General features: G+C 36.2%; 1 protein-coding gene across 1 annotated transcript in view; it reads left to right on the top strand.

The window, feature by feature from the left end:
- AGMO (alkylglycerol monooxygenase) overlaps positions 1-21,903 on the top strand; it is a 377,145-nt gene that overhangs the window by 47,610 nt on the left and 307,632 nt on the right. The window contains exons 2-4 of the mRNA XM_007164886.2: positions 5,228-5,509; positions 7,440-7,570; positions 17,263-17,414. Coding sequence (XP_007164948.1) covers positions 5,384-5,509; positions 7,440-7,570; positions 17,263-17,414 — 409 coding nt within the window. The 5' untranslated portion in view covers positions 5,228-5,383. The remainder of the gene's footprint in view (positions 1-5,227; positions 5,510-7,439; positions 7,571-17,262; positions 17,415-21,903) is intronic.

Here is a 21,903-nt window from a genome sequence, read left to right as displayed (position 1 = left end):
GAACAAGTAGATCTCTGCACCCATCTGCCAGAATCTTAAAAGTTTATATGAGGTCTTGACTGGTTCAGTCACTAGTCAGTCCAGATGTTTCAACAACACATTGTTCTCTCAAGACTGTGTCCTTGAAAATGGCTCCAGCTGTGGGAAGGGTGGGCAGAAGGTATATGTATTCCAAGGACAGGGGAGGAGGTGAGGGGCCTCCGAGTGCCTCCAGTTGGGTCAAAGCTAGTGGGTCAACCAGCAGTCTTGTCCTCCTCCAATACAATTTCTGGCAAGTTCCTTAGTCCAGCCCTAGAGGTACTGCCTGCCCCTTTCATCTGCTATTTCTATGCTCTTTCTAGTTCCCTTAAATTTTATTGGTCACTCTGTCATTATTCCAATTCACAATTATAGCTGACAATTCTTTATAATTTCCCTGTTTAAATTACTGTGATTTCTCTTTGTTATCAATATCACTAGAGGTTCCTAATATCAATAGGAATGGACAGTTATCAATGTCACTAGAGGTTCCCAATCAGTTTTTTAAATGATTTTTCTTTACAAAAGGTTTCCGATGCTTTTTGTGCTGAGTTATTTGCAAATGTGGGCACTAAGAGTAGCAGGTTTTCATGTCTTGCATTCTCATGAGATGCTTGTTACTCATATCAGGCTCTTCCCAAGCATTTCCACTTTAACTGGATTAAAGAAGGGACTGCCAGCAAGGCCCCATTGACTAGGAAGTTCTGACTGAGATATTTGGGCAGAAAGCCACTTGGAACTATCTTGGGCTTCCTCTTTCTAGTTGAGGTAAAGGCTTAACATCCTCTGTTCTACATACCTTGGCTTCACCTGACGGATTTCCAGTGAAAGTGTTTGTCTCTGTTGAATTTTTTTTGTGGGGGGACAAATTTTTGACTTAGAGATTTATATTTACCTAAGTTACTCCTCACATATATAGGTAAGAAAATATTATAGTATAACATACAATCATATATGTAAACTTCTGGAAAAAAGAAAGAAAACTTTGCAGTCTAAGCCAGTACAAAAAAAAAAAAGAATGGAGAAAATAAGGAATACAAAGATTGGTAGTGAGAATTAGCATCATTTAAATACAGAGTTAAGTTTAAATGATTGTAGTATATAGATTCATTTGTTCCAGACAAGTTTACTGAATGCCTGTGCTGTCAGTGCTTCCAAATCAATCATGAATTTAGTGAAGTCCCAGTAAAATACCAATAGAATTCCTTCAAGTTTAGTCTTAATAGATTCATGAGAGCAAATGTGAAAAAAAAAAGTTTACAATTTCTGAAAAACAATATTCATAAATGAGCAATTGTTCTACAAGTTACCAGAACTTATTACGATAATACAGTAATTAAGACAGCATGGTACCAGCACAAGAATAGACACATACATCAGTGGACCTGAGTGGAGAGCCTGGAAACAGTCCAGTTAAGTAGAAGAATAGTATGAAAAGTATTGACTCTAACTAATGTTATGGAAAGAACTGTGATCCATCAAAGGGAGTTAGGGAGGATATAACATGAAATAATGACTTCATAACGTTTACAAAACTAAATTCCAGTTGATGAAAGGAATGATGCCTAAAAATCCTAGAAGAAAGCATTCTAGAAGAAAATATAAAACATCTTTTTTACAGAATTCTGGTGAAAAAAACATTTATAAGCAAGACCCAAAGTCAGAAGTAATAAAATAAAAGATAATAGCACACGCACAGTTACAATCACTGTATGACAACATATTTATAGCAAAGTTAAAATAAAAAATGAGAGAACATTTACCACATAGATGAGAGAAATATATACATATATAGACTAGAAATAGCCCATAAATCAATACAAAAAGACAATCTAATAAAATCATGTGCAACATGTATTAAAAAGTAAATCACACACAAAGAAAAACAAATGGCTAATAAATGTATTGAAAAGATTTTCAAAGTCACTGGGGAAATGCAAATTAAAGCAAGATGTCGTTTTTCACCAATCAATTGGCTAAAAACTGTAAAAGATTCATAGTAGCCAGTGTTAGCAAGAGGGAAATGCAATTTTGGAGGTGAAGTTGGCATGGCTATCAAAATATAAATTTTATAAAGCCTTCAACAACGTAATTCCACTAGAAATCTAATTCGAAAATGTGCACAAGTGTACAAGATATTTACACTGTGATGTTCATTGCTGCATTAAACTTATTAGCCCAACTGCAAGACTACATTTAATTGCACAACAATGGAGAAACAGTTAAGTAAGTTATGATGGTGTGCTGGCCCTTGGTTGACTTTGTCTTTAGATCCAGTCCTCCCCTTCTCCTTCCCTGCTGTGTTCTCCAGGGGCTGCCCCCTGCAGACTTCCTTTCCTAGGATCCTCCCTCACCTGGCTTTGGACTCCTTTAGGCCAAGGGGAAGTACTGCTGAGAGATTGGTTGGCAGGAAGTACTTTTTTCATGCCCTCTCTGCTCTTCCTTGACAGGCCCATCATGGTTCTAACTTTCCCTGGGTGACCACAGCCCCCAAGCTCTACTCACATAACCTCTTTTTCCATCTATAGTTTAAGGATGCTAGTGGCTTCCTATTGATGTTAACCTTTAGATTGCCTCTTTATTCCCACTTGGCTTTTTACTTCTTTCATCATCTCTGTAATTAATTCTTTGCATTAAAGTTCTCTACTTTAAATACTTTAAATAATTTTGTTTGCCTGCTTGGAATACGCACACAGCAGTGCAGCCAGTAAAAAAAGAAAAATGTTGTATCACCATATATGGAGTGGAAGAATTTTCCTGACAAGTTGTTGACTTCAAGAAGGAAAGTTGCTATATCTTTATTTAATATGGTCAGTTTAAAAAAATCAATGTGTGTGTGTTTAAGTGTTAAATGATGATAATAATAATGATGATAACAATGAACATTTATAGTGAAAAACAGTTATGACAAAATACCCTCCAAGATAAGTTGTTAGTGAGAAGTTGAAGGGAGGCATGTATGTATTTTTTGAGGGGAAGGTGTGCTCCTACTTTTTACTTTATATACCTCTATGTTTGGATTTTTTTTCTCCCATGATGCATAATATTCGTACTTGCAAAGAATTTTTAAAGCAGGTAATAAAATATTGTGTGTAATACAATCACTTTCATTAAATATGTATGTCCATATGTATTCATTTGTAATGGGAATCCCCTGAAAGTACAGTCAGTTCTGCAATATTTTGAAAGTACAAATTTGTTTCAACAGGATTAATATATTACGGAATAATTTGAGCGTGCCATCTATGTTTGTATGTGATTTTGTCAGGGATAAATTCCAGGTGAATGCTAAAGGTAGCACCCAACTAAACAGAAAGGCTTAGGAAGACACAAAATGCACGCATCTGCATGCACCTTAAACATCTACCAGTGTCCCCAGTCTACCTATGTGTTATGAACTATGGTATCCTGACCTCTGGTTTTACAACTTTCTGTATGATTTCAGATAAGCCTCCTCCCATACTCCACAGTAACTCACAATCTGCAACTCTTCCAAGGCCCGCTTCCACGAACAAAGGTCAGGTCAGGTCTTTTTCAAGATGAAATACCATAGTTATTGTAGTATTTATGCATTTCTTCACCATATAACGTGTCAACTACAAATTGGCACTTGCCATTGGCACTTGCCATCTGCCTCTACAAGGATTAAATCATGTGTTGCTGCAGCTGCTGACTTTCAACACCCCATGAAAGGAGCTCAGGGTGGAGAGCAGAAATGAGGCGCTCTGTGCTCTGGGAAAAACTGGCAAAATAGGTCTTCAGATAGTTAGATATTTTCAGGAGCCGATTTTATGAGCCCAATTCTTGTATCTCCTCATATCTAGAAAAGCACTAAAATCCTTTATGGCGACATCTGTTCCTCGTGACTAGCAGTAACCATCGCGAGACTAGCAGAAACCTTCTACAAAAAATATGTGCTTGATTGCATGTACACCCCTTCGCCAAAATCACATATGTACTGACCTTCCCCCCTACCTCTTTGGAGCAGTTTTTCAGAGCTATCTGAAATGTTGCCTCCCGGGCTATAGTCCTCATTTTGCCCCAGATAAAACTTAACTTGCAGCTCTCACATTGTGCTTTTTTTTTTTTAAGTCGACACATGCATGTGTAAAAGTGTGCTACCATTTTTATTAGGTTCCGATTTTTTTCTCCTTGTGGACCATTAAGATGTTTTTGAGTATTGCACTCTAATCCCATTTTTCTCATTAGCCCCATGGTTTTTATTGCACAAACTTGCATAGTGCAGTGATTTTTAGCAACAAGTATGTCATATGACAGTGGAACTGATTATACATACATCAAAATGTTAGTAGTGTCTCTGGGTAGTAACTTATTTGTTGCTTATCTATAGTATCTACTTATTTCTCCTAAAACAATCATGTATTAATAATCTAATTAAATCTACATAAACATTTTTAAAAGATGAGGTGGTAGCCAAAGCATGACCACAGCTTTTCTAGGTGGAGGCTAATCAGGAAAGCTCCACTTACTGACTGGTGATGCAATCAATTAAGGGCCTTCTAGTCTACCTAAGAGGCACAGTCAACGTATGCTCCTCCTGGAAAACAGAGATAAGGTCTCTCAGCAACATCTTAACAGCTTCTTCAGAGTCCCCATTAGTGCTAAGAAGAATACAGATGTGAATAGTTGAGATCCATTAAACAGTGCAAATCATGCAAGAAGCTACATGCCCCTAAATTGGTTTTCAAACATTCAGACATTAACATGATACATATCCAGAAATATATAGGCAATCACCAGTAAGATATATTCAGTGCTTATTGACTTTTGAGCTTAGTCTTATTAAGTGAGATTAGAACACCTTGTCTTTTCATGAAATGTGACTCTTTGGGGAGGCTACAAACCTGAACACTATGTGAATTTCAAAAGGGAGAGAAAAAAATGTATTTTCCTCATGTGATTCGAGTTTTGAATTTCCACCCACTTTTTCAGAGCGAACTTTCACCTGCTGTCACTTTTTTTCCTTCTCCTTTCCAAGGAGGTATCATGTGGTTTTGTTTGTTTGTCTTTTTCCTTTTTTAATGATAAATTATTCCACCTGCTGCCAGACTCCACTGTTTATCCTTGATTTGGGCAGGAGCCCTTCCTCCCCTTCCCCTCCCCAACGTGCGCTGTTTCTGGGACAGTGTCCCCTGAACTCTGAACTCGTTCCTGATTGATCCTTGTATTTTCCTGTCTCTCCACACAGAACCTGCTGTTGGTTGTGCTCTGTGGGGCTTTGTTTTTAGCTGTTCTCTGACAAAGGGCTTGATCTGTGCAGCACATCTCGTCCTCTTTGTTCAGCCTCTGGCTTCAACCACTGAATCACAAATACTCTCCAGCTGGGAGTCAGACAAGGGCAGAGATGAAGAACCCAGAAGCCCAACAGGATGTTTCGGTTTCCCAGGGAATTCGCATGATGTTTTACATGATGAAGCCCAATGAAACGTCATTTGAAACCCTGGAAGAGGTGCCTGATTATGTACAAAAGGTGAGACTCTTAGGTTGCTTCTGTGTCCTGGCTATCGTAAACAGAGCTGCACTGAACATTGTGGTACATGACTCTTTTTGAATTATGGTTTTCTCAGGGAGGTGGATGGACCTGGAGTCTGTCATACAGAGTGAAGTAAGTCAGAAAGAGAAAAACAAATATTGTATGCTAACACATATATATGGAACCTAAAAAAAAAAAGGTTCTGAAGAACCTAGGGGCAGGACAGGAATAAAGACGCAGATGTAGAGAATGGACTTGAGGACACGGGGAGGGGGAAGGGTTAGCTGGGACGAAGTGAGAGAGTGGCATGGACATATATACACTACCAAATGTAAAACAGATAGCTAGTGGGAAGCAGCCGTATAGCACAGGGAGATCAGCTCGGTGCTTTGTGACCGCCTAGAGGGGTGGGGTAGGGAGGGTGAGATAAGGAGGGTGGGAGGGAGACGCAAGAGGGAGGAGATATGGGGATATATGTATATGTACAGCTGATTCACTTTGTTATACAGCAGAAACTAACACACCATTGTAAAGCAATTACACTCCAATAAAGATGTTAAAAAAAAACAAACCAAAAACGGGCGAGACTCTCCGGGAAGAGGCTACTCTTGCTTTTCTCTTAATAAGAGAAACCCCACATTTTGGGGTTTCGTTCATGTTCATTCTTCAAATAATTCTAATAAAAAATAATAGTTTCAAAAAAGCATGGGGGGGCTTCCCTGGTGGCGCAGTGGTTGAGAATCTGCCTGCTAATGCAGGGGACACGGGTTCAAGCCCTGGTCTGGGAAGATCCCACATGCCGCGGAGCAACTAGGCCCGTGAGCCACAACTACTGAGCCTGCGCGTCTGGAGCCTGTGCTCCGCAACAAGAGAGGCCACGATAGTGAGAGGCCCGCGCACCGCGATGAAGAGTGGTCCCCACTTGCCGCAACTAGAGAAAGCCCTCGCACAGAAACGAAGACCCAACACAGCCAAATAAATAAATAAATAATAATTAAAAAAAAAAAAAATCGTGGGGCAAAAGTAGAATTTCCACTTGAATTGAATCTCCATGCAGTATCCATGACCATCTTCTCCTATTAAACTTGTCTTCCCTGATACGTTACTCCAGATTATGATAAAACTTTAAAAAGTTTTCCTGGACACACTGGCCTTACAAATTTAGCTGTTTAGAAAACTTAAGTACTCATGACCAGCTTCCAAATGAGTTAAACCTATAACTTTTTCAGGATTTGATATCACTCCTTCTTTCTGATTTTTTAAAGAAAAAAATGTGGTACTCACATCTTCATAAATCATTTTTTTTAATATTATGACACCAAACCTAGTCCAATATTTGTCATCAGTTGTGAATGACAAGATTTTTTTTCTGTGATATAAGAAAAAAATGCTGTATGAATAAAACTTGATGCCTAAAACAAGCATTTAAAATGACCTCATTCTCTGAAATACTCAGAAGCAAATTTTTTGTTCCTACAGTTTCAATTTTGTGATTCCTGTAATTCTAATATGAAAAACTAGAATCATGTGCATCCTTAAGGAAAGCCTTTTAAAGTGGGCCTTAGGCATGTAAATAATAGACTTCTGATTATTGCACTTATTTTCACATGTATTTTTTAGATCTAACTTGAAACACATCCTGCCTAATCTTTTTATTTTCTTGGCAGAATTATCGTGGTTACATCTATATTTATATTTCATGTCCAAACTGGATGATAGAATTTGAGCACCTGTTTAGTGCGTGTCTGAAATAATCAGATTTCTTTGCCTGTTGGGAGGAAATGATCCTCTAGGATAGGTATATACCTTTTCTGCTATGAACTATCTATCAGTCTGGGCCTACCATTTTGGGAATGACTAATCAGGAAACTTGGAAGAATTTCATACCGAGCACAATAGCATCTCTTTTCTGCAATTTCCTTTCCAGGCAACTCCATTTTTCATTTCCTTGATACTACTTGAACTGGTTGTCAGCTGGATTCGCAAAGGGAAGCCATCGGGTCCTTTGGATGATGCCTTAACATCGATGTCAGCCGGTGTTCTGTCTCGGCTTCCGGGGTGAGTTAGCTGGTTAGCAGCACTGAGTGAATAAACTGAAATTCTCCAAGTAAGATTGAAAAGAAACCCATTGTATGCGGAATTGGTCTATTTTCACATACATCCCCAAAGGACTCAGTTACTGTCATTATTTAACTTTTTGATGTTTTGGTCATCATGGATTTTTTACATTTGTCATTAAAAATATTGCTCTAAGTATTATTTATCTTAATTACTGAATTTATTGGTGCCTTCTTAAATTTTGTGCCCAAGACAAGTGCTTCACTTGTCTTACGCTAGTCCCAGGCCTGAGTGATGTTCTAGTTATCTATTGGAAAATTAATTTGGCCTCAGGTGAATTCACATACTGTAGCAATCTGGGGTGTAGACACTCCCTACTCAAAGTCATACAAAGCTCTGGATTACTACAGCGGTCTCTTAAGTGGTATCATTGTCTCTAGTCCTACTTCATTTACAGCCAAACATTTCCATAATGTGAATCTGGTGGAAACTCTTCATAGGTTCCTTATAGCCTGAGGATAATTTCTTTCCTACTCTATGGAGGCCTTTGTTTATCCAGCTTTGCTTCTGGTCCCTTCTTTCTTCTTCCCCCTTTGCAGTAGTTGTTCCCTCCATACTCTGCTACTTGCCATTACCCAGATGTCTCACGTGGTCATCCGAGTGGCCAGCTCCCATTCATTTCTTAAGTCGAAGCATAGACTTCTCTTGAAGAGTCATACTCTTCAGCAAATCTTGCCTGCTTTCCAACCCTATTTTAGGCACCACTTCACTATGGGCTCTGTTCACTGTGGAGTATTGTGCTTACCCCATAATAGAATTGTCACAATGATATTAAGCTCACCTGTTTGCCTCCCAGCCCTTCCTGCAGGCTTGCATGCAACTTGAGAAACAGAGGTGTTCTTTTAATTTTAACTCCTGTGCCTGGAATGATGTCTGATACATGGTCGATTTTTTAAAAAAAAAAACACCTAACATTCTTATAGTGTTATGTTGATGGTGATGTCTGAGGATGAAGGGACCAAAAAACAGTAAACAATAAATGACCTACTACTGTTTAGAAAGTAAATTGTAATGTGTTTAGAGGAGATACCAATGAATGGAAGGCTCTTCAGTATATGAGAGTTTTCCAAAGAGCAGAGGGTGAGGGAAGATTCCCTTAGAAGTCTGTGCTTTGCGTTGCTGAAGAATGTTCTCATTCCTGCTTCCCACCCATTGCTTCTTTTACTGTTTTAAGAGCTTTACTTCTAACCAGTGCTCATTGCTTTGGAATGTTTGTATGAACCGCCCAGTGGGAAACCAAGGTGGATTTTTAAAAAATAAAATGAAAACTTAATGATATCTGAGAAAAGGTAAAATAATTTCATATAATTGCATCAAATTGTTTAGATAGAAAGTAAACCTAAAGGTAAAATATTTTTCATAAATGTTACTATTAAAAAAATAGGATAATAGTTATAAAATAATAATAGTAATAATCATCATAAAAGAGTCTCTAAATAACTACTCATATGGTTGCACATTCCTATCAGAATCAGAGAATAATATCTCAAATTATTCTCAGTTAATTTCCAGAATACTCTAATTAAGAGTTTACAACTACCCATAATTTCCTCTATTTCATGTCTCCCTTGAACAGAACTGAACAAGAAATACGTTCAACATACTCAAGGGACATGTATATTTGGTTATTGAAAAATACGCAGTTGGTTACAATAATTCACTCTGAGAAAGTTAAGTGTATAGGTTTATGGAAATTGGACGGTTGATGAACTGTCAAAATAACTTGATAACTGAGAAGTGCCCTGCAGGTACAATTATGGATCACATATTTTGTTGAGCTGGAATGAATTTATTAAGAACTCAGGGAGACATCAAGTTGAATGAATGCTTCAGCATTTCTTTTACTTTTTTAAGTTTGACTTTGGTCACAAGTGAGATTAGATTCTTCTCTTATAATATTGTAACAACTAGAAATACAAACTGTATCCTCAGTACTCTATTTCTGTTCAACATTGTGATTAAAAGAAAAAAAAAGGTACAGAGTTCTAACAGGAGACCCAATGAGTAAACATATTTCTGCTAAAAAAGAAACCCCCAAATATAAGAGAAATGGTGGGGGAGAGAGAGAGAGAGAGAGAGAGAGAGAGGGAGAGAGAAACCAAAACAAACCAGTCCTTCAGGGATAAGCCTGCAGTTCCTTTTCTTCACATCCCACTACTCATAACACTCCTTAAGCTAACACAAGCTGTGAACTCTGGTGCCCTTTGAAAGAAAGGGAAAAGGTTGTGAACTTGAATTTGGAGCATATTTTTCTATAGTTGTATTTTGAATGAGAACAGCATCTTGCTTCTTTTTTGTTCACAATCCTAAATTATGAAATGTGGATAACTTTGTAAGTTTTATAAAGAATTTTATCTTTCACTGTCTTATCTGAAAGATCTCGGCAAAGCAAATTATTTGAAAATAAAATTTTAAAATATTTTCATTTACTTTGTTGCTATTAAAAAAATTCATAGATATAAGCAGAGAAGGAAAGCTGATCCTCAGGATGCACTCCCCTCAATCCCCTTTCAGCACAAGACGAGAAGGGGGACTTGACAGAAACTCTTAGAACAATATTTCAGTTGAAGCCACAGCATCAGGGGGAATCCTCCTGCAAATCGTTAACAGCTGAAGGTTAGATTAACACGGCATTGATCATACCCTCTCTGAGGGACTAATTTCACTTTCTATACCAACAACAGGGGCTTGCCACGTCCTTAAAATACATGATTGTAAGAAAAATGGTAATATACCATTTGTTAATCCCTTTGTGAGGAATTATACTTTGGATAATAATTTGAAATAGGCATGTGGCCTCTGAAAAAAGGAGTTGGGGAAATCAAAGTGCAGCCATGAACATGTTTTTCCACTTTGCCATTCATGTAATGGAAATGCTGTGTGGAGACTTTGAGGAAAAACAATGTTTATTTGAGGATCTCAATTTCGTTATTACATAAAAGTCAAAGTACCTTGAAGATTGGTAGCATACTTACCATATTGATGGAAAAGATATATGTGTATCTTTTCAAATCTTTATGTAAGGGAAAATATTCGTCGTAGACAAGATTGTACCTTGTTTACAAGCCTGTCGGACAGACCATGATATGTAATAAAAGTCCATCTGTCCTAAGAACCAGATTCTGGGCAGGCCTGCATCTGTTTTGCTCTTCTGGAATCCAGTAGGCAGACTTCCTAGTCAGAATCTAGTCCTGAAATTATAGACAGATATGTGTGTTTATCGTAGTTAAATGCAGTGTATCATATGCGGATAATCTGCCTTTCTATCAATTACTTGCATTTGTGACTATAAAAAATTAGACTTAACAAAATATTGACTAAATCAATTTTTAAAAATCTATCTGAAACTTGTGAAATATCCTGCTACTGACTGAAATGCTAATGAGTGAAAAATAATTACGTCTTTTTTTTTCTTGCTTGTTGAAGCAGAACTCAATTTCCAATCCTTCATTAGAAAATCGGGACTTCAATTTGTTACTTCCTTCCAGTGTTTCTGCTTCCATAAATTGCATCCTCCCCAGAGAAATTTTATTCCAGATACAAATATCTACAGTATGTTTGTTTTTAATGGGTTCATTTATTCTGTTGAAACAGCAGATTATAAATCAAATTGCAATAGGTTGGAGGGATAATTTAAGTAGGTAAATTTTCAGATGAGTTGGGGACACTCTACTTTTAATACACATGGGTCACTGCCAATTTTTACTATGGAGCTAGGTCTGCAATGTTGGACCAAAGGTATCTACAGTTTTACTGGCCATGGCTGCCATGGAATTTTCCACTCCTGACAAGAAAGTTTCAATTCATCAAAAAAAAAAAAAAAAAAAAATTTAAAGAGGAGGAAATTAAACTTCTTTGAGATACTTTTGACTCCTTGGGGTAGGACTAGAGAATAAAGGAAAATTGTGTACTGCATTTTTACACTAGACTTTAGTAGCAGAGGCAATACTGTTTTTGGCAACGTGGACTTCTGACAAACAAGTACCTGTCATTTGGGATGATGACTTTAGTCAACAGTTATTCATTGTCTTAAGTAAGAGATAAATTCATTTATGTAATGTTAATAATGGTATTTTATTATGAATATTAATATAGTTTTATTAACTTAGAAAATTATGAAATGAACACCCCATGCGAACAAAATATATCCAAAAAATCTGCTGGTTTGTTAATTATTTTTGCTAGAGAAGAATGCCCCCTTAACTTTTACATGTCCCCTTAACTTTTACCTTAGAAACCTTATAAATAGACTTTGTCTTTGTTTTTAATGGTGTGACTTCAGAGCTAGCTCTTAGACTATCCTTCCCAAATGAATGCAAGCTTCCTTGCACTTATTAGTCTGGCTTTGCGTGCTTATTCAGTAGAGTAATTGAATTACTTGAAGTAATTTACTTCTTGCAAAGTAAAAAATGTAGCACATTTACTTCTTCCAAATCCACCACATTGTGTTTACAAAAGTCTATGGTTTTGTGGTTGTTTTAAAAAGAAATTAAATTAAATGATTGTTTCATAAATGTCATTTGACAGTAGGAAATAGTAGTACAAATGTCTGCCTGCAGAAGGTAGAGCTTGTGTTATGTGTTTTGTTATTACTGAGCAAAAATCAATATTCCACTAGATGGAGCAAAAGTGGCAGTAGCTTTACAGATAGAGAGTGCAAGTTCCTGGGCCAGGTATAAGAGATTTTGAAATAAACAACACAATTTCTCAGAAAAATCAATATACATATAGTTATATATATAACATATAGTTATATATATACTAATTTATTTATAACTTCGTGAAACTTGTAAGGGCATTTCAAATGATCTCATTTAAATATTGGTTTATTTTCTAATTTATGACAAGATTGTTAGAAATAAAAAGTCTAATTTATTTTTTTCAGTTTTGCATAATCTGGCCAAATTTCTCTAATGACAGTTATAAAATAGTACAAGTTGGCAGATGTCTGTGAACACTGAGTACGTAATTCAACTTACTCTGAAAGTTGCTTTGAAATTTTAACAGTTTGCAATGAGAGCCTTACATCAAATTTCATTTGCTTGATTAATGATTAGAGCATGAGAGTATTTGAGAGCTGGATAATTTTAGGGTCCGTTCAGCCTAATGCTCTCATGTCAAATTAGCTGGGAGATAGTGAGATGGTGAACGACCTGTCCAGTGTTACCTTTCTCTACTTTTGATGATGGGAACATTCAAACTCAGAGGACTTTGATAACAAATTAGCTTTGTAATTCTCAATCCTCAAATAATATTTATTATCATTTATTGATTATTGAACAATTTCAACATTATAAAGTAACTTTATATTTTTAAAAATCCAGCATCAGTACTGGAATACTATTTTGGTATCTTACCAGATTTCACAGTCACTAAACATTGACAGGACAGATTTTAGTTTTATTGAAGTCTAGTTGATTTACGGTGTTGTGTTAATTACTGCTGTACAGCAAAGTGATTCAGTTATACATATATATACACACACACACGCACATATATACATTCTTTTTTAAAATATTCTTTTCCTTTATCATAGGATATTGAATATAGTTCTCTGTGCTATGCAGTAGGACCTTGTTGTTTGTCCATTCTATATATAAAAGCTCACATCTGCTAACCCCAATCTCCCGCTCCATCCCTCCCCCAACCCCCTGCCCCTTGGCAACCACCAGTCTGACAGGACAAATTTCTAGTGTGGACAGAAAAGTTTACATAAAACACATGAAAAATTAACTGTCATTCATTTGCCAGAAGATATACTTCAGACCCAAGAGAATTAGCTATTTGGGGGGTATTTATAAAGAATATAGGACAAAATGGGAGGGGAGTCTCTACACATACAGGTTGTTAGTTAGAGGAGTCTAATGCCTCCTTATATTTAGATTATTTTCTCGGTCTTGCATTCAAACTTAATGAATAAAAGGAATCTAGCATTTGGTTATTCAAAGCCCCTGTGCTACCTAATTTCCATCTCCACATGATAAAGTAAGCTCACTATATATGCATATTACATATGTCTCTTTCCACAGGAAAGGGGTTAGAGTTATCGTTTGAATTCCAGAGTGCAGAGTCATATGCTGGGATTGGGGGCTGGGAGAGAATGAAGGAATTGGGAAGAGAAAGAGGAAGAGGGTTAGTTTTATGATTCAAGGTCTGGTGGGAACATTTTTGAAAATATAGGTGCTATTTCCTGCAATCAAGGGCTTTCCAGAGCTTGATAATCATTTCCCAGGTGTATCTCTTGCCGAATTGTTTTTAGTTGTGGGCACTCCATAGCTGTTTTTTCCCATTTATGATGGAAGAGGATCATATTCATCTTGCTGATAGAGAACCGGGAATTCAATTCCCACAGCTTCTCCGCTCTTTCCCTTCACCTTGAGGAAAGTTTGGCTTCGTGCTAAGGTGTGAAAAAAAAAAAGAAAAAGCCTTGACTGTAGTATGTCAGGCATATTTCAGCTTGATTTGTGTCAACCCTAATAAGTAAGTTGACAGAATAATAAATTGGGTGTCTGCTCAAGACCTGGCACCTGTACAGGAAATAAAGTATTTCAATTACATGCAGGTTCTTTTTGTTTTACACATGGAAGTTTTCCAGGGACCCTCTTTCTATTATTGAAGTTTTGGTATCTGAAAGCCTATTTCAATTGTCACTAGAAAACCTGCAAGAAAGACAGCAACTTTAAAAAGAGATACTGAACTGGTGGGACATTGGTGAGGCAGGTGGCTGTATTTGCCCTCTTCACCAATGTGTCCTCCCTTTCTTGTGCTGTGCCTGGCACCTAGTAGGCACTTACTATGAATTTTTTGAATGATTGAATGAATCCATGAATTGACCTGCTTTGACACCATGTAGTAAAGCGGATTAAAAAAACCCTGCAGATTATTTAAACTTTCTATTCCATTTTCCTAAGTTTTAATTTTTTCTTTCTAGATCAGTCTTTTTTAGGGTTATCAACTGGGGCAGTTTTGCCCCCGGGAGACATTTGGACATTTTGTTGTCACACCTGGGGTGGAGGGCTGTGCTACTGGCATCTAGTGGGTAGAGGCCAGGGATGCTGCTAAATATCCTACAATGCACAGGATAGGCCCGCACAACAAAGAATCATCTGGCCCAAATAGCAACAGTGTCAAACTTTAGAATTTGTGTTTTAGAAAAATTAAGTTAGACCATATAAAATTGATATTATTCACCATTTTTTTCCCTAAAACTTGAATTTTATGTGGTTAATCCTCTACTAATGAGTATTAAGGAGCAATTATAAGGTTTCATAATTTGCGTAATAGTGTTCACAGGACAGACCCCTACAACAAAGAATTATCTTGTCCAAATGTCAATAATGACACTGTTCAGAAGCCTTAGTCTAGATGTATAAGAATTACCAACCAAGCTAACATGCTTTAAAATAAAATTCGTTCTATTCCCCCTACCCTGATAAATAACCTGGATGACAAATTGGAAGACACATTTCAAATTTCAAGTTCTTGGATTCCTCAGAGTTCCAGAACAGTGTGAGAGCCCCTGGCCCATGGCCTGTCCTGTCTCATGAGGGACCTCACACACCTGTGTGTGCACACCCCAGTCTGCTTGTCCCAGCTCTGTCTACACATCCAAAGAAGCCACTTTTGTCTACCTTGTCATGTTGAGGACTTTACACACCTGCATAGGTGGACCCTCTGGAGGCCTGGACCAGGAAAGAGGCCCATGCAGTACTGAAAGCAGCCTCAGGGCCACTTGACAGGGGATTCTGGAGTATCCAGGGCATTGCCTGAGTTGTGACAGGGGTGCTGGGTAGGTAGTCTCCTTGGATCAAGGACTCACACTTAAGGACAAAATTGCTCTTTCCAACCATATAATTGTTCAAGGAGGTCATGGAGAGGATGCGACCCTGGTTGACCTATAAGCTGGACTTCACTTACCCTTCCCCTTTCCCTTACTCTCTCCCCTGTCCATGGAATGTAAGTTACACCTACAATCCCATGCTAACAGCTGTTTCAGGGACGCAGCCTTGAGAGAGTAAGGTGTTGTTGAGACCATCTGGACTGAATAAGTGACTTGAACCCAGTTAAGACCTTTCTAGAAAATTTTAACATTCTGGAGTGAGAGTATGGAGATTTACATGTCTTGCAGCCACCGAAGACAAACCTCTCGAAGTTCCTTGTTTGTTAAAACTGCCACTTCCCAGTCTGGAGTGTTCTGTCTCTTTCTTTAGTTTCTTCTTACCCCCCGTGTATGGGGACCAATTTACAAACCTAGAGTAATCTTAAATTGAAAACTGAGTTTTAAGATCTGGTGATGTGTAATCCTTTTTCAAAGTGTAGGCATTTGGCATTTCTATTAGTTATTTATATTAATGCTGTTGTGAAGAAGCCTAGTGTTTTATGTTACTGATTAAATAATAACTTGAAGGATTCAAAATGTGAGACAATTTTAAAGTTATTAAATCACAGTTAAAGTCATATCATAACTAACGTCAACATTAGATTAAAAGTAAACATCTGGGTCTCCAACAAAACCAGTAACATGCTAATTCATAGGCGCTGACTATGTAAAGGGAAATACTAGTAAAATAATGAATTTTAACAATAAACTAATGAGCTGCTTCTTTGACTTTTATTTAAAATTAGAATATTTCAGAAATTTCTCACTTGTTCATGGTTTATAAATAAATCTTTATTAGGTAGAATAATTCATTTTACATATGAGTGATAAATATTAATGAAAGAGTCAGTTCAATCATATCTATAAAAGTGATAAAAGGAATGATTATCTTGAGTCTGATCCTAAATTTGATCACAGGAAATTTAAAAGGAAAAATACTACTCTTTATAAAATTGAAGTATATTATGTATATTTTTGAAATTTCTTTAAATAAGAATTTACAGAAGCTTGGTAGAATATGTGGTAAGAGATATGCTGTCTGGGTTTTAAAAACAATTGTTTATTTCTAGGGAAAAATTATTCCCTTATATTTTGAGATCCATAGTTTATATTACCATAAGAAATACTGATATGCTATGAGAGTCCAATTTGTAGTCTTAAGAATAATATCTAGAAAACATAGAGTGTGTGTGTGAAAGAGAGGAGGGACTAGACAGGAAGAGAGAGAATAGAGTTAGTCAGAAGCAACTTTAATCTAAAGGCAAACTTTATGGGATTAATATATTTTAATGCAGTAGTCATTTTGCAGTCCCTTTAAAAAATATGCTATTTATAATTTTCTACTTTTTACATTTCCTTTAAAAAGCACCCTTCTTGTGTTCTTTACTAAGATTTAGAAATGACAGTCACGGAAAATAAGTCATAGTTTTGTCATTTTTATGTTATATGGTTTCCATGAAAAGTATTTTTAAGGGACATATAAAGGGAACTTCCTAAATTCCATGAAATAGGGGAATAGTTGGCATCCATGATACCTATGAAACAAAAGAAAACATCATGTAAATCATTTTGATACCAAGGAAATTGAGCCTCTTCAAAGGTATGATAGAGCAGTAAGAAACCAAGAGAAAGGGGGAAAGGATTTTATTTTTATGTATGAACATATTAATTTTTAATATTATCTAAAATGTTTTAGCATAATTTTGCATCTAAAATATAGTATAGTCATCGCTTATACATTTTATCTTTCCAGTTTGTTTTTCAGGAGCATTGAACTGACCAGTTACATTTATATCTGGGAGAACTACAGGCTCATCAGTTTGCCTTGGGATTCTCCATGGACTTGGTATTTAACTTTCTTGGGAGTTGACTTTGGTTACTACTGGTTTCATCGTATGGCTCATGGTAAGTTGCAAACCAAGGCTTTATTGATACTCAGCTTATGTTGAACTGTGTTTGCCTCATCGTTGGTATTCAGTAAATATTGATTGAACGAGTGACTAAATGAATAACTTAGTTTATTTTACATCATCTAAAGATTAATAATGAAAGTTCAGTTTGTAATTTAAATGGAAACAATCTGAAGTCATTGTTGAAAAAAAGTGAAATTACTAGAGGTACATTTTTCACACCCCTTGTATCTAATTTATTTGTAAAACCATTTAGAAAGTGCTGACTATAGCACCACTTCACACCCCAATTATCAAGGGTCTTTCAGAAGAGCTTTGTAACAGCATGGAATCCTAGGTAACCTGCTGTCATATGTAAGCCTGATTCATGTTCTTGGCAGTATTTCCATATTTACAAATGAAAATGCAATCAGCTAGGCATTAGCCATAATGCACTTTAGTGTGACCACAGCTTTGCAGAATTTCTCATCTGCTACAAAGCCTTCTTACGGTACTGATTCACTGAACTTGCTTTTGGGGATTCTTGGCCACACCTTCCAAAGAAATGTTTTGTTATGGAATGGAAAATGGAAGAGCATGGAGCTGTCTAAATCTCTCTTGGGATAAGCAGAAATTGGAGAACGATTGTAGAGCTAAGATGAACAAGTGGTCTCTAAGGAGGAATTAGGCATGCAAAATATTGCTGAAGGGAAACGGAGGAAAGTGCTAATTTGGAAAAACTACTGAAGAGCAGAGCTCAGGATTTCAGTGGGTAGTTGGGTTGAGTGGGTGGGGAGGAAGGAAGGAAGAGGAAGAAACCTGGAATAATAACAAAAAATAAATGGGAGATGGAAAGAAGAGCTCTGAGATCGGGGTGAGTAACTGAGCTATGTGTGTAGGAGTATGTGTGACCAAATATCCTTCCCAAGCAAGGATGAAGGAAATAGGAGTAGCACGGACAGCGTTATGCTTAAGGCAGTTAAACTTTAAACATGGCATTATTTTGTTAAGCACTTTAAACATGTACATTTAATGAAAGTATAAAAAGTGTTAATTCATTAAAAAATTTGGAGTGAACAGATAAACTAGAAAAAGTTATTTATTTTGTGTGTGATAACCTTTGTCTTTGAAAATAATAGGTCAGTTCCTTATATATAAATGTAAGAGGATACTCCCAAATTGAACATGATTAAGAATAAAATAGGGTTGATGTGGTAAACTTGGTATTTTATTTCAAAATAGTAGTTTTCTCCCTAAAATAAACCCATTGGCAATTTTCCTCACTTTCTATGCAGCAAATGGGTAATGCAGAAAGCATTAACATTCTATTACTTAATTTCAGGAACCTTCTAATATCATACTGTCCTATACAGATGTGTTTGATTGGAAAATCTGCAAATTTGCTTAATATTTGAAAGCCCATTATAACAAGAAACAAAGAACCAACGGAATATTACCAAATATAAAACTTTAAAAAATATGCTGATTGTAAGTGCTCTCAGGGAATAGCAATAAAGTAAAATAATATATTAAAAACATGGAATCAAGGCTGTTTAAAGTATGCTTCCCATTAGAAAATTTTGAACCAAATCCAGTAAAGGCAGGCATTAAAAAAATCTGAAAACCTTCTGGAAAAACACTCACCACTTTCAGGCTATGAAGCTTACTCATAAGTTCAAAGACTTTTGACTTGTGATGGAAAGCTAGTTGGAAAAAAATGATATCTCACTGTGCAAATATATAACATAGTTATAGACTATATTCCCCACCCTGTACATTTCATACCCATGGCTCATTTATATGAATCTGGAAGTTTGTACCTCTAAATCTCCTTCACCTACTTCTTTCCTCCCCACCACCCCATCCCCTCACAACCACCTGTTTGTTCTCTGTATCTATAACTCTGTTTCTGTTTTGTTATGTTTGTTCATTTGTTTTGTTTTTTTACATTTCACATATAAGTGAAATAATACAGTATTTGCCTTTCTCTGTCTGACTTATTTCACTTAGCATAATACCTTTTAGGTCCATCCATGTTGTCACAAATTGCAAGATTTCATTCGTTTTTTTATGGCTGAGTAATATTCCATTGTGTACATATATACCACCTCTTCTTTATCCATTCTTCTATTGATGAGTGTTTTTCTTCCATTTCTTGGCTATTGTAAATTATGTTGCAATGAACATAGGGATGCATATATCTTTTCTAAGTACTGTTTTTGTTTTCTTCAGATAAGAACCCAGGTGTGGAATTGCTGGATTGTATGGTAGTTTTATTTTTAATTTTTTGAGGAATCGCCATGTTGTTTTCCATATTGGCTGTACCAATTTACATTCCCGCCAACCATGCACAAGGGTTCCTCTTTTTTCACATCTTAGATAACACTCGTTTTTTGTTGTATTTTTGATAATAGGCATTCTGACTGGTATGAGATGATATCTCATTGTGGTTTTGATTTGCATTTTCCTAATGATTAGTGATGTTGAACATCTTTTCATGTCCCTGTTGAACATCTATATGTCTTCTCTGGAAAATGTTTATTACAATATTCTGCCAATTTTAAAATCAGTTTGCTTGTTTTTTTGATGTTGAGTTTCTGTGACTTCTTTGTGTATTTTGGATATTAACACCTTAGCAAATATATCATTTGTAAATATCTTCTTCCATTCATTGGTGGCCTTTTCATTTTGTTGATAGTTTCTTCTGCTGTGCAAAAGCTTTTTAGTTGGATGTAGTCCCATTTATTTATTTCTGTTTTTGTTTCCCTTGACTGAGGAGACACATTCAAAAAAAATTTTTACTAAGACTGATGTCAAAGATAGTATTGCCTATGTTTTCTAGAATTTTTATGGTTTCAGGTCTTACATTTAAGTCTGTAATCCATTTGGAATTTATTTTTGTGCATGGTGTGTGAGAGTAGTTCAGTTTGATTCTTCTGCATATAGCTGTCCATTTTTCCCAGCACCATCTATTGAAGAGGCTATCTTTTCCCCATTGTATAATCTTGCCTTCTTTCTTGTAGACTAATTGCCCATATAAGTGTGGGTTCATTTGTGGGATCTCTATTCTCTTCCATTGATCTGTATATCTCTTTTTGTGCCAGTACCATACTAAACGTTTAGATGACTGTACCTTTGTAGTGTAGTTTGAAATCATGGTGTGTGATACCTCCAGCTTTGTTCTTCTTTCTTAATATTGTTTTGGCTGTTCAGGGTTTTTTGTGTCTCCACGCAAATTTGTCTCGTTTGTGCCAAAGATTTTTGCTCAAAAGGAGAATTTGAAAAAGTTTCTGTTACTAAAGGCATATGATGCATTAGCAAATAAGATCTTTGAGCAAAGCCATTTTAGACCACAAAAGGCCAAATCAAGTGGAATCTATCCTCTTTTACTTATTAAACAAGTGTAATTGTGACTGAATTTAGTGTCATAATATTAAAATATACAATAAAAGAGACTAAGCATGGTGAAGTACTAGGAAAATACTCTAAGTGAAAATTCCAGCAAGAATCATTAACTAATTTAGAGACTTCTTTCTATGATTATAATCTTTTCATTCATGCATCCACTCATTCATGCATTAAGTTTTGCAACAAATATTTAATAACCATCTATCTTATATGAACCCTATATTAGGCATCAGAGGTAGCTTGGATAATAACATAGCTGAACACCAGTTGTGCATTTTATTATGGGTAAAAGACATTAACAATTAACTACAATAATGATAGGGGAAGTGCAAAGATGATTTTGGAGTGAATTCTTAAAATTCACAAAAGAAACTTTGTCCTTCTCATGGGCATTAGTTCTTAAATTTCCAAACTTCTGAATATGCTGATTAACCTTTCTCAAAGTGGTTACATAAAAACCAAATGGAATTATGTTAAAAACTCATATTCCTTCAGACCCCAGGGAATATTCATTGGAGTGAGGTCTCACGGCATTCCTCATCTCAGCACCAAACCCAACTCTACACAATAGCCCACAAACCTCAGTGTGGAAGCCTCAGGCCAAACAACCAGTAAGACAGGAACACAATCCCATTCATAAAAAAAAAAAAAAAAATGAGATGGCAAAAAAATGTCACAGATGAAGGAGCAAGGTAAAAACCTACAAGACCAAATAAATGAAGAGGAAATAGGCAATCTACCTGAAAAAGAATTCAGAGTAATGATAGTGAAGATGATCCAGAATCTCAGAAATAGAATGGAGGCATGGGTTAAGAAAATACAAGAAATGTTTAACAATGATCTAGAAGAACTAAAGAACAAACAAACAGAGGTGAACAACATAATAACTGAAATGAAAAATACAGTAGAAGGAATCAATAACAGAATAACTGAGGCAGAAGAACGAATAAGTGAGCTGGAAGACAAAATGATGGAAATAACTGCCAAGGAACAGAATAAAGAAAAATAGACTGAAAAGAATTGAATACAATCTCAGAGACCTCTGGGACAACACTAAACACACCAACATTCGAATTATAGGGGTCCCAGAAGAAGAG

This window comes from Balaenoptera acutorostrata, chromosome 7 (assembly GCF_949987535.1).
Source record: "Balaenoptera acutorostrata chromosome 7, mBalAcu1.1, whole genome shotgun sequence".
NCBI classification, from domain to species: Eukaryota; Metazoa; Chordata; class Mammalia; order Artiodactyla; family Balaenopteridae; genus Balaenoptera; species Balaenoptera acutorostrata.
Note: the sequence above shows the minus strand (reverse complement) of the source record. Positions and strands in the feature narration are given on the sequence as shown.